This window comes from Chelonia mydas, chromosome 12 (genome assembly GCF_015237465.2).
Source record: "Chelonia mydas isolate rCheMyd1 chromosome 12, rCheMyd1.pri.v2, whole genome shotgun sequence".
Lineage (NCBI taxonomy): Eukaryota > Metazoa > Chordata > Testudines > Cheloniidae > Chelonia > Chelonia mydas.
This window is the reverse complement of record NC_051252.2, coordinates 12,788,053-12,801,750: the sequence shown is the minus strand read 5'-3', so window position 1 is coordinate 12,801,750 and position 13,698 is coordinate 12,788,053. Positions and strand designations below refer to the sequence as shown.

The following is a 13,698-nucleotide window of genomic DNA, read 5'->3' as shown; positions in this document are numbered from 1 at the left end:
AGAAACTTTATGTTAATAAAAGCGTAGATTCTGGATAATACAGTACAATCTCTCCAAAGACCCTAAATCAGCAATTACGTCTGCATTTCGGTGAACATGGAGGATCAATGTCTCAGTTGATAATGCAAACAGGATGAAAATAGTTATTTAAAACTGCATAAAATCAATACTTGGGGGAAAAGAAGTCAGCTGTGTTTATACTCTCTGTGCATAGTACACATTTTGTTTCTTTGAGAAATCATAGGAAAGCACGGATTGTGTGTGAGGTAAAACAGCAGATCGTACACTGTATGAGAGAGAAATGGAGCATTTTAGGTTCCTGTTGAGGGAAAATAAATTATACTGAGGTTGAGATATTTTTATGTTGTCTGGAGTCAAATCAGTATTCTCAGTCAAGAATTGCTGCACAGCCATCATTTGTAATGAGAACAGTAAGCCTAAATCCACGCCGTTGGTGTTGAAAATTTTCCTCTAAATGCTGAACCCTTCAGAGTGGTGGGATTATTTGTAAGTGTCCATATGGAGGGGTGTGTGCATAAATATGCATACCCATTATTCTCCTGCATTCAGGGTACAGTGCATCTGCACATGTTGATCTAAGAAACGGGGAACAGAAGTCTCTGGGAAACAGGTAGTTGTTGCACATATACAATATGAAAACAGTAGGTTAGATTGGATTAAACTTCGTGTTCCTGCAAATGCTGTGCTGTTTATTAAGTGTTGCTCTGGGGGATTTGTAACCCCCTGTAGTATAGTGGTCATATTTGTTGATTAAATAACCGGACAAACTTGGCACACACACTACCCCAATGAAGGCATTCCTATGTGGGGAACAGGGACCATGGGGAGTTTCACAGTGCTTGTTCCGAGTCCTCTCAGGGGGACTAATTTGTTCCCAAACTGAACTGGCAGGAGACTTGTCCACTAACCACACAGACTTTGTAAGATCCATTCAGATCTCAGGACAGAGAGAGGAAGCTGGACTGCCTCTGTGGAAGCCAAGTGTCTCAGCACTGCTCCATTGGCTATCTGGTCTCCTATGGGTAGCATGTCTCCACTGTTACTACACCAGGAACCTCCACCCTCCCGCCCATTTGGGACTATGGGCTTGGCAGATGTGATCAAATCTGATCAGAGGTAGTAACTCTTTGATGGATTTCTGCTTGGAAATTCATGTAGTGGAGCCAACCATACTGTTTCTTTGTCTTCTTTCTTCCACCAGCCCATCCACCTAAAGCTGCAAAGCCTATACACCAGGAAGGGACTTTCCACTTGGCTGGGGTTGAGAGAAGGATTTGGGATGAGGAAAAGGGGCTTTTCAGTCTCATTTTACACCCTCCACTTCAGAGGTTAGCCTGCAGTCCACTCTTCACTCTTTTCTGAAGTTACAGCCAGATAAATATGTTAGCAAGTGAGAAAAGCAGTGAAGTATGTTTGCACAGGTTTATTTAACATTGCTATTGAAAAACCTTGGATGTTAGTTCTGTTTTCACTGCAATAATTACAAATGTGATATTTTTAAAAAATTACAATTTTCCATAATTTTTTTTTAAATGTGTGAGCCTAATTCTTGATGCCCATGGTTAAACTCTGTATCTTTGTTGTGTGAATTCATCAATATGAGATTTTGAATGTATAATTTAATCTCTTTGGTTGTTATATATTTGGAGGAGATTAACTTCTGATTTGTCTAATGTTTCTCTGCATGATATTCCAGAACAAAGAGGTGGAGAAATGAATTTTGAATTTAATTTTCTATATAAAAATGTAAGAAACCTTGAAAGATGTGTTACGTTACCTGGCCCTTGATTAGTCCACAGTAAGGTTATTAAATATGAGTGGTGATGACAATAGCAGATTTACGGACATTAAAGTCCATATAAGCTTTCTCCAAAAGGTTACATAAAAACTAATCTAAAAATTCTAATCTTAACAGTATTAAAAATTCCTGTTATTGCTCCTGTATCCCATAGCCTCTGAATTTCTTTTATTTGATTAATCTCCGTCCTATGTGAGTGCCTGTGTGTATACATATATGAATTCCCTTTAACATACATTGATATATATACATGAAAATATTGATTTTACTTAGTTCCACCAAGTGGATATTGTTTTAGGGCCTTGGACATTCATTATGTGAAGAGGAAAGACAGGTACTGCTTTTGTACACTGTATTGACTTGTGTGCGCCTTGCATTTCCATCAGTGTGACATTCTGTAAAACCCAGTAGTTGTACTCAAGTTTACCATCTAGTTCTCAGGTGAGCAGATGGAGGGTGGGGGGGAAATATTAAGCTTGCAATTTGGGTAATAATAGAAACACTGGCATTTTAAAGCTCATGCAGCTGTCACTTAAACCTCTTTATTGTCAAATTCATTTGTCTCACCCCTGCATCTATGTAGAACAGCAAAATATTCTCTGCAGGACAATGTTAAAAGCTAGATTCTGGTACAGATTTACTTTGCAAAACCACATACAGTGGTAATACTGGTTGATTTCAGGTCATCATGCTTGTGTCACGAATGATTCCCCAGGATGCTGCATCGGATCCCTCATTACCAATAGAAAGAATGCCTGCAGGAACCTCAGGCTTTTTTGTGAGCAGGACAACAAGCTTCTGTAACGTATTAAGAGTCAAATTCACCACTGGCACATTTGGTTACAGCTTTTTGGAGTCAGAGTTTGGGGTGGATTTTTTACCACCCTTGCGGTTATCTGTGGAAGGATCATATATAGCCTTTCATTTTTTCTTGGATTATAAACTCTAAACTGGTATTCCCTCAGTCCAACCCTGAATCTGGCATTCCTTCTCCCCGTTCCTCATCTGGGAGCAAATTCATTTCCTCAATTCTCTCTTCCCTCTATAAATGAAGAGCAGTTGCTCCTGCTCTGAGCTACTACTGACTGTTGGGCACACTCTAGCTACAGCATATAAAAGAGCATCCACAGAGGCTGAATGTAAGTAGGCTAGACCACTATGGAACACATTAGGACCGGATTTTCAGAAGAGCTCAGAACCCTTCAGTTTCTGTCTGGCCACTTCAGTTTAGGACCTAACTGGGAGCTGAGTGCTTTTGAAAATCTGGCCCTTAAAGTCAAGCAGACTAAATTTTGCATTTTGTTTGGGGGTTTTTTTGTTTGTTTGTTTGTTTGTTTTGAAAGTTTTAGTTTGCACTGTCAGGTAAGAACCAACCTGGAAAAATTAAAAAGAAAATGTCTCCACCACAGATTGTTCACCTTTCTGTTCTCTAGAGAGCATGGTGTGAGTGCAATTTCTGCACTAGTAAAATGCTAAGAAAATTGGTAATGTGGATTCAGAATGAACCTCAATTCCAGTTCTGAAAAAATAAATGGAATTTGATTGTATCATCCCAGGACATCCTATTGTTATTTCTGAAGAAAAAATAGCATCCAGCCATATGAAGTAAACTATTATGTTTTTTTTCCTGATTACGTTTCTCTAAACTCCTTCTAACTCAATACATTTCCATTATCTCTCTGTTTTTCAGCAAGCAGCAGTTTGATAGGGCACTCAGTGTGAATCTCTTATTCAGAATCTTGTAACCAATGTGTATAGGGTTGGCCTGCCAGTATTTTACAGAGATAACTATAGTGATCAGAAAGTAATTCTGTCCTCCTTGAAAGCACAAGCAGCATCAAGGGAGATGAACTCACACCCCAGTTCCAAGCACCCTGAACTTTGCTGAAGTTCTGATTTATATCTAGACATTGTGCCTGCTCCTTTCTCTAAAACATGCTGAACCAGACACCTAGAACTGAACCTTAACTCTGAACTTTGGGGAAGTTCAGCTCCAGTTCCAAACGTAAGCTTTGCTGCTAAGGCCACTCTCCAACGAAAAGGTCTTTCTGACCGGGCATAGTAGTAATTGCACTCTGATACAGGTGTCCCAGATTGAAACTCTCTGAGAGAAAATGCATAGTTAATGCAATGGCTAGAGCACATTTTTCTTCCGATGGCAGAGTCACAGTTTCTTCAAAAGTGTTTATTTTCATTGTTGTTCTCAGAGGACAGTAAGTCCATTCTACTGAACAGCAAGGAAAGTTACTTTAGACCTCTGAAATGGTATACTTTTTGTCTCACAGATTTCTGCAGAGTTCTACAGCTCTATGCTGCAGAGCTATGGAATTCAACACTGTGTTCCCTCAAGCTTATAATTGGGCTGCCTCAGACATGATACATATAATCTCCAAGCCATTTGACCCCATATTGTTATATGCGGTCAGGTAGGAGCAATGCAAGTTTCAGGTGACCCTATCATGTGACTGAGATCAGAGGTCAGCAACTCCTAACTGTTCAGCTGTCAGGGTAGCCCATTCATCACCATTGTTATGTAACTGACATGCTAACAAATAGACCTGGGTATAAAATTGTTCTCAGCATTCTACCTGATGGCCTTAAACCTTAATTGGTGGCAGTAAATTTTCACATGTTAACAACTACTGTGACCAGACAAGTGCCTGGAGCGAAGGGAAGGATAAAATTAGGCCTATCGTAATTTGTTAAATTGTTAATGTCATAATGGACACCCACCTGGTTAAGTGGATAAATGCTTTCTCTTTACAAAGCTTCCCCTAACCCCACTGTATCATGTCAGGCACTTTTATCCTCACACCTTTCGATTTACCATGAAAATATAGTACAAGATCATTTATTTTAATGGCAGATGTTACAGTTTTGATACTTTCTAAGGAATTTATCCCACTCCCCCATCCATGACCAAAGATGAAGGACATTGTCCACCATCAAACTAAGTCTTTACTTAAAAGCAATGCTCTTCATGTTCTTTACCAAGCAAATCAGTCTGTTTAGCAAATCAGATTTAGTTTTCTTTCTAGACATTTTAAAATAAAAATGATAAAAGATTGTATGTTGTGATTGCAAGTTACATCAGCTGATTTACTCAGATGAGATGCAAGGCCAAAGAACTGATTGCTGTCAGACATTAAGAAAGTCTGGATTTTTTTTAAAGGCATGTAAATTTCAGTGTCCTGGCCAAATTTCAGCTTGGGTAATTGCATCTAGTTTATAATAGTCTCTCTGCAGTTTCTGCTGGATATGATATTTTTTATTGTTACCTGGGGCCATTGTCAGGATTGCTGTTTGCTGGTAAACGTTTACGGTGAAATCATGGGCCTGTTGAAGTCCATGGAAGTTTTTCCATTGACTTCAATAGGGCCAGGATTTCAACCCTGATGCTTACCACCCCAAAAGTAGCTGCATTATACTGGCAAGAGAGGCATTTTGTGTGTGTGTGATTATTGAGATTTACTCACCTGAGTAATCTGAACTCATGTAAATAGTCTCATATTTTTCTATAGGTTTGAGCACATAAATATATATAATTCAAGAGAGAAATGCATTCTCTGATAAAATGCTAAGACAGCGGGTTCAGAATGAACTGGAATAATCTTAAAAGTCAGTGGAACTATTCATCTGTCATAACTACTCAGGAGAGGAAAGATTTGAAGGCTCAGGACCTAGGGCACAATCCTGCAAGGGGAACTGTGTATATAGATGCCTATGCTTGTGCAGAGCCCTGTTGAACTCAGCTGGACTCTGTGCTGGATCAATGGTTCAACCATGCAGACCTCTTTGCATGGGCAGGACCCAACTTGGTAAGATCTCTGTGAATCTTCGTGCTGTCTAAAGAGAACATTATTATTCAGAACAGTGTACATGTTACAAATGTTAAATCATTTTAATCAAGGTTGACGCATGTGCATGTCTTATTGGGGGATTATTCAGCATAACAACCCATTTCTTTGCAAATCTCTAATGATTCTACTGGCATACAAATATTGCATATGAATGCTAGTTTGCCCATATTTTTATCTGGGCATCTACCCAGCCTCCACTTGTGCATGTGAAAAATTTCCTAAGGATGTACATTCACTTCTGCTTTACAAATTCTAACACCTTTGCGTTAACAGTGTTAAAATTTGCATCCTGAAAACTCAATAGAATACTTGGACTTTGAGTGTTCAAATTCAATTACTTTAAAAATTCTAAAACCTGCTCATGTGAAAGTGCATCTGCAGCTGTGGACACCTGCAGACTATGGCCAAACGTACATGTCTTTGCAGTTTGGCATGTGCACAAGTGAATACCATGAGCTGAAAAATCAGCCCTATAGAGACGACATCAGCTGGCTTTATTCAACTAGTATAGCACTTAAGCAGGTGACTCCCGCCCTTAGAGTCTGATGTTCAAAGGTGCTGAGCACCTGGAGCTCCTATTCAATTCAAAAACAGACCCTTGCAGTTTGGTGTCCTTTTGCTTGGAAACCGTCTTATTGACCTTTTACCTGTGACGCTGTTTTATAAGCACATATTAGACAATATCTTTAGCCCAGTGCATCACTGACAGAGCACACTGTGGTGCCCAATATTTTCCATTTCTATGTGTGATGAAGGGGTGGCTTTAGTGTTTCTAGAGAGAGCAATAGAGATAACAACTAATAATAGGGCTTTCAATCTGTGCATCTTAAAGCATTTTTCAACATTAAGGATCCAGATGTAGCTCTGCATTTCTCTGGAGTGTTTAAGTGAATACCTACTGCTCCAGCAATGATGGATGGGGGGTATTAGCTCCTTTATAAAGCGTAATGCCTCCAGGGATCCTGGAGTCAGCACCTATAAAAAGATGTAGTACGTGTCCCCCTCAATTATCCCCTTTTGGCACTTATTGGTACGTGGTGGGGTGAAGGCCTTCACCATGCCCTCCATTTTGCCTCACCAACCCCTATCTGGTCCCCACCACTGTTTTCACTCCTGAGCAAAGCCAACCAAATTCGGGCTACCTCCTGTGGGCTGGGAGGCAGGGAATGGACTCCCTGTGCCCTCTCCCCATTCTAGTTACCCTGTGCAGGGTGAACCACTCTAAGTGCCTATCTTCTGTAGGGTAGATAAACATGTTACTAGAAGCCAGGAGTCATATCTCACAATTCCTTACTCTGATTACTAGACAACACTCCACAGTTGCATTAATCACATACTTCCACACCACCCACATTTTTCTGCCTGTGTAGCATGTGGTCCTAGTCCTCGTACTTGAACAGAAAAGTATTTGTCTGAAATAAGAGTATGTAAGAATATTGATACTTATTCCTTATTAGTTGCAAAACTTAGGGGAAAGAAAGAATACTGTTTTTAAAATCAATGGCTAGAACATTACTGTAAAATCTATTGATTAAAAACACAAAGTATAATGTTAGTCATTTAGTCTGTGGAATGATGCAATACTGAAATAAATTTATCCTTTGACTTTTGCATTAACCTTTTATTGACTGCTTGCATACCCATAATTAACACACACTTTAGCTAAAGTGGTTAATTTTAGCATCATGATCAGTGTCCTCTAATGTAGCTGACACCCTGATCATCAAAATGTAAGTACAACCCTAGAGATGATAACCAGGGAAATATCTGTTTTAGTGAATTTATATTTGCCCATAGTGAGATTAGCCACCATCTCGGTGAAACAAACAACTCTTATAAAAATTGTATATTATTGTTTAATTGAATTGTTATGAAAGGAAAATTAGTTGGTAATATTAATAAGCAAAAGAGATTTCCTATTGTATGCCCATAGCCAGGATCAAAACCAGCTGAATATGGTGGGAAAGAGGTAATGAGAATGTAGATCAGTGCACAGTGAATTGTAATCAACTGCTACTTCCAAATGGACACTGTAATTGAAACTGGGATGGTTTTGGTTGTATTGGTGAGGGGCTCGGAAGGTGAGGCTTTGGAAAGGTGGACACCATCCACACGTTTATAGGTACTAGTCATTTATATTTTAAAATGTCCCTCTTCCTGTTTGGTGGGTTTATGTTACCAAGGGCTGGAGGGCCACTTTGGCACTAAGCTGATGTGCTGGAAATATACTGCAGCTGTTGGTCAGTCAGCCTCCTGTGAGCAGGATACGAAAGAATCCAAGATTCAGTAACTCTGCCTGGTCTAGGTAAAAGAGGCTTTTCCTGCACCGGCATGTACCTATATAGTTGTCCCCCTGCCTACCTCCAGTCACCTGTGGGGGAGGGGTGGGATAGATCGGCGTCCCCAGGCTGACCTGGTCTGCCGCTGCAGTCAAAAGCACCTCCTTGGCTCTCGAGCCCTTAAAGGGGCCCACATCCTTTTTGAACAAGCCAGACAACAGCCCCCTGTCGCTTAACGTGTGGTGAGGTCATTCAGCGGGGATCGCCTAGTTCAGCATCTCACTCATCCTATCTAAGAACCCAGGACGTTCCGAGCCTGCTACATGCAATACATATTGTTCCAACTTACTCTCTTGTGAGGGGTTGACCTTTTTCGGTTACTCAAATTTCAACCACCAAAATATAATCCTCAGCCTAAGCTTTTTACTCCCCACCAAGTTTGGGTGTTCCTAGGGTTTCCGAAACAGCACCTCCTCTGTTGTAGATCCTAACTCCTTCTGCCTCTGGGAGGAGACGTGTTTCTATCCTGGGAGGAGTTAATGTGGCTTCACAGTAATTCCGCTATATGTTTGTATGTGAGGTTCAATGCCTGTGGATACAGTGCCTCAGCTGAAGATACCTGTGCCCGTATGCAGGTTGCTCAGGTCTGTCACTCTGTTACAGTATCACAGACCAGACCCGGGACAATACCTTTTACAATTGTGGGGAAATTTATTAAACTTAGGACCAAAAATATTACTACCAAAAGGATACTGACTCCTTTTCACATCAAAAAAGGGGGAACATAATTAGATGGCCTAATTCAGTTTTGTGGATGCTACTTCATGTTATAACAGCGTCACCCAAGTTGTTCATGATACGGTGACAGCATCGACTTTAGCAGTGATTTCAAAGGACTTAATCGTGCCACCATTTTACTTGTGTAATTCCTATATAAGTCAGTGGGGCCTGTACCAGGGCTGAAAACCATGGCTGAAAATAGGTGATATACATAATGTATATGTTTACCATTCACAACTTCTCTCACTAGAAAAGTGACATTAAAATAGATGGACAGAACAAGCTGAAGAAGTGATCAGAGTGCAGTCATCTCTGACTTGCAGAGGAGCTCCAGATTGGGTAGATATGGTGTGGAGGGCATGGAAATGATGGGATGCTGGCACTGGCCATTTCTCTCCCCTTCTCAGGCACACTTCTGGCCTCAGACTTGTGAATCAGGAAGACTCTTGTGGATGGTCACTGACATCAGTCCCTCATGTAGAATACAATGTGGCTCAAGGTTCCCAAGTGCATGACTCATGTAATGAGACGTGTTCAACAAACCATGTCACGTGGTGCGGTGACCTCTCAGACTGTCTCTGCTAGAGGAGCAATGGAGCAGCTTGTGCTGCCACTCCTGGGCTGCCCAATTAACAGCAACGTTGGAACTATTGGTATATTTAAAGTGACACTGATGCCCAAAATTCAAATGTGAGGAAAAAGTTGGTAGGAAATAAATTACATAGGGAGGCGCTGAAGATTAGGAATATACACTACAACTGGCATTGAAAGGTGATGCATGTTCCCTCCCAAAGAATTTAAAGTGATTGTTTATAATAAATTGACTTTTGCTAAAGCACATAATATGCCTGGCAATCTTTACTAACAGAGCCTCTTGATGTGTCAACTGTAATAATCTCTACACGGTTTAATTTATCCACTTTTAGATTGAAATGCTAACACTGGAATATCTTATACTACCCAGGAAATTGAGCATGTTATTTTGTGCCGAGACCAAAAATAAAGTAAGATTTTAAAAGCCTTACAGAGTTATGCTGTAATTAGTTTCAGCTTCTCTTGCATATTAATTTTCTCCTGTTCCTTTATATAATTTGGAAAATGTCTTCAAAACATGATGGCACAATCAGTTAAGTACCTCTCAGAACTCATACACTAAACTGCATTTTCTCTAACAACTGTTATAAAGCAGCCTGCAAAACAAATCCTCTGTTATTCTGTACAGTGCAGCTTATCAATGCAAACAGTTTAATATTTATGCTAAGAGGATTGTCACAAGGAGCTTCTGTTCCTTTAATTCTTGTTTTAAATAAATAATGAGAACATTTAAACACATTACTCTTCTCGGGGCCCTGAGGTCGGCTAATCTTATTATTTATGAAGTGATGTGCTACATAATAGTACTTAGTGCATGTTAACAGATGCTATTATCAGGGGCTGATGTGGAGAGCTGAAGATATATTGGAATGTTATGTGTTAATACTGTCCTTGTAGTATAATGTACGATGGATTGAGTGCACAGGATGCTGGTGCTACAATTAACCACACACCAACGTGGGTGTAAAGCTGAAGTATGTTTTCTCATGGGTATTACACTGCCATTAATAATTCCCAAGAGAAGAAGACATCTTTCATTTGGGAGCATTCTCTTCCAGAAGGCCTTGAGAGGGGACCAGGAAGTTATTTGTGTTGATCTTGTTCATTTTACAGAGCAGAAAGACACCTGAGTAGTATAAAGCCACTTGAAAAATAAATTTCATTTTATATTTTTTAAATAATGAAAGACTTCTATTTATATTTTGCATACAAAATATAGTTTTGCCTATTTCTTACTGGGGATAAAACAGTTAATTTCTATCTATGTGATCTGATTTTTCTTGTAATGAAATGAATTCATCTACTGTACATATGAAGTAATTGTAATAGTATTTGGCACTTTTCATCATCATAGTGCTTTACAGACATTAGCTAATTAATCAGCAAATGGTAAATAAAAAAAGTCACTGAATTGTTACAAATTTTCTAATGCAGTGCAAATAAGTGGCAGCCTGTGTTACAAACTAATCTTAAGAGATGTGACTGTTGCTACTCATAAAACTTTCCTGTGCTGGGCTGCAATTTAGTTGCATATTATAATTAGACTTCACTAGTATTGATGAATAATCCATTTAATAAAAAACACTGTAATTTAAAAGTTTTCTCTGGGGACTAACATACACTAACATCTTAATTTAATTTTATTGAAGTTTTGCCTACCTATTCATCAGTGGAAATTGTTATTAGCTTCCATTTGCATATATCTTTATACACTTTTTCCTTTTTACGTTGCCTTTTTCAGAGCAAAGGAAGCTTATACACTTGTAAATCTCTAGAATCTACAAAGCCAATCCTGCTTCTGTAATATTATTTAATCTATCCCCCGACCTTAATGCAGTAAATTCAGTTTAATCTTTCTCAATAGTTTAGTAATACACTGAAAACCCACAGCCATTTAAATCTGATAATAGTTTAATCATGTACTTTAAATAACAACTGAGATAATGAAAAAATAATTTACCATAAAAAGGTATGCAAACTGAATTTTCTTTCTGATTGGTTTTCTAAGAAATCCCTCTAGATAACACAACACTTACAACAGAAAACATGGCTGCTTCTCTATAAGTGAACAACCCATTTTGTCCACAGATTTGTTATCTCTCTCACTCTTTGTTTGTTTATCTTAATGGACAAATATACCTTCCTTAGAGTTTGGTTTCTTGACATTCCTTCTCTTAAAAGTAATTCTTTGTTCATCTTTTCTTTTCAGATGCCAGTGCCAACTTGCAATGAGTTTGCCAGAAGAGCAAAAGCCAAAGTGCCATCCCCTCTGGAAGGATGATGATCCCAGTATGCCTCTGCCATATGATCTTGAAGAAGTAATTGCTAACCTGCAAACTCTGCTTGAGTAGATGGAGCACTAGAAGATGTGCTCTAGTTTAAAATTACCAGTACTCCACTTTTCATCCTTTTGAAAGAAATGTAGTCAAAATGGAATAAATCTCTTAAATTCTCTTATCCTTAAATCATATGAGTTATTTGATGTTTTCTCTGAATGCAGATATATGCGTTTTTACCCTTTTTATGCCCGTTGTAACTGGATTATGGTTCTTGGCTACTGTTTTAGTGATTGCTACCAAAAAAAGAGGACTAAGCATAAAAATACAGTATGAGATCTTAAAAGTAAGGTTGTTTGTGATCTGTTTTGAAATAATAATCCAGAAAAGCCAGCAATTCCATGCTGGACCATACAGGACTATCCTGAATAAAAGAGTGCTAATTTTCTTTAATTTAAGTTGTATTCTAAATTAAACTGGTGTACTTCCAGAAGTCATATAACCAAACGAAAACAAAATTATATAGACATCCAGTACATCAGTACCATGATTAAAAAGTGTAACATTCATTGCTTGACATTGCTACTAAGATGGGGATTATTCTATTTAAAATCATATTGAGGCCAAAGGTGCGCTTTGCCAGGACAGCTATACCAGTATACTGTACTGGGAAAGCACTCCTACTTAGACCCAGCTCATAGCAGTCGTGTCCTTGCCAGTATAGCTTATTCCAAGTCAAAATAATTATACCAACAGAAGTGCAGTTTTGCAGTATAACTGCATCTACATTAGGAACTTTTGCCAGCACAGGTATGTCAGTCAGGGATCACACCTCTTCACATTCCTGGCCAGTACAGCTATGCTGGCAAAAGTTTGTAGTGTAGACCTGGCCTGAGTATATGGTATATGGTATCACTACATTTCTGGGGCTGTTGCTCTGGCCATCAGCCACCCTTAAAAAAAAAGTAAGACACCTTTAAAGAAGTAGCTATTGTACTTAAATTAGATTTGATTGGCTTAGGATCTTGATCCCGGGACACACCATTTAACTGATATCCCCTGTGTCAGTTTTCTTAGGACTTGAAAAGAATGCTATTTCATGAGCACAGCTTTTTTTCTGCTCTAGTTAAGGCTTGGCTGTACCATTGGGCAACCTGCCTACATTTGGATTAGTGCCACACTAAATGCTGTTTACTTTGGAAATCACTTAAAGATGAATTAGTTGAAGTTGTGGGGATTCTGCTTCAGAAAAGGTGGTTTCTCATGCAGACAGATATTCCTTTGGAAAGGAGTTAACAAAATACATTTAACACAAGTTTTATTTTGGGGGAGGGGAGGTGAGTTGTTTGTTTTTGCTTTTGCTACTTTGATTAATTTTTGTTTAATTAAGCACTGGTAGAAACCGTGGGAATTGCAGTGGTGAAATGAATTTGACTGCCATAATTAGAGAAGAAACTTCAATGTTGTAGACAGCTGCTCAAGTGAAAGCATAACTATTAAAAAATATCGGCAAACAATAATTTACTGTGGTATTCAAAGGCCACTAATATCTTTTCTTTTTTAGAAAACTGGTGGCAGCTTTTAATAGAATTTTTAAAAATACGTAAGTCTAAGGCCTTCCTTATCCTGGGGATTGAAGCCAAAGTACTAGCTGCACCAGTCCAAGCCTCTAGTGCTCTGTGCCACAGTTTGCAACGGTGGAGGTATAAATCCGTGAAAATCTAGGAGTCTGCACTGGTGCAGCTACACGTGCCTGTAATTGGGGGACATTCCCAGTATAGACAAGGCCTAAGGTTCACTAGCAAGATATCAAGACTGAGACACCTAATGGTAGCTCAGATAGGATTAAATGCTGTTTCTGCTTCCAATTTCACTTATACCATTGTAAATTCGAGTAATTCCATTGAACTCTTTGGAGTTACACCACTGTAAAATGTGAATACAGCCCTCCATTTTCCCAGTGCTCATGATGGGCCACCATGAATTAGCAAAGCTGATTGGAACTGTCCAGAGCAGATGATAGCACTCAGAAGAACACAGCAAAGAGTCCTGTGGCACCTTATAGACTAACAGATGTATTGGAGCATAAG

General features: G+C 39.1%; 1 protein-coding gene across 15 annotated transcripts in view; it reads left to right on the top strand.

The window, feature by feature from the left end:
* Nucleotides 1–11,954, top strand: part of FTO (FTO alpha-ketoglutarate dependent dioxygenase) — a 322,346-nt gene extending 310,392 nt beyond the window's left edge. For 9 of the 15 annotated variants that reach the window (XM_043526407.1, XM_037878283.2, XM_037878284.2 and 6 more), the window contains one exon: nt 11,542–11,954. In XM_043526407.1, coding sequence (XP_043382342.1) covers nt 11,542–11,683 — 142 coding nt within the window. In that variant the 3' untranslated portion in view covers nt 11,684–11,954. The remainder of the gene's footprint in view (nt 1–11,541) is intronic. The other 6 variants (XM_027829759.3, XM_027829768.3, XM_043526412.1 and 3 more) reach the window with 2 other exon arrangements.
* Nucleotides 11,955–13,698: the final 1,744 nt, after the last annotated feature.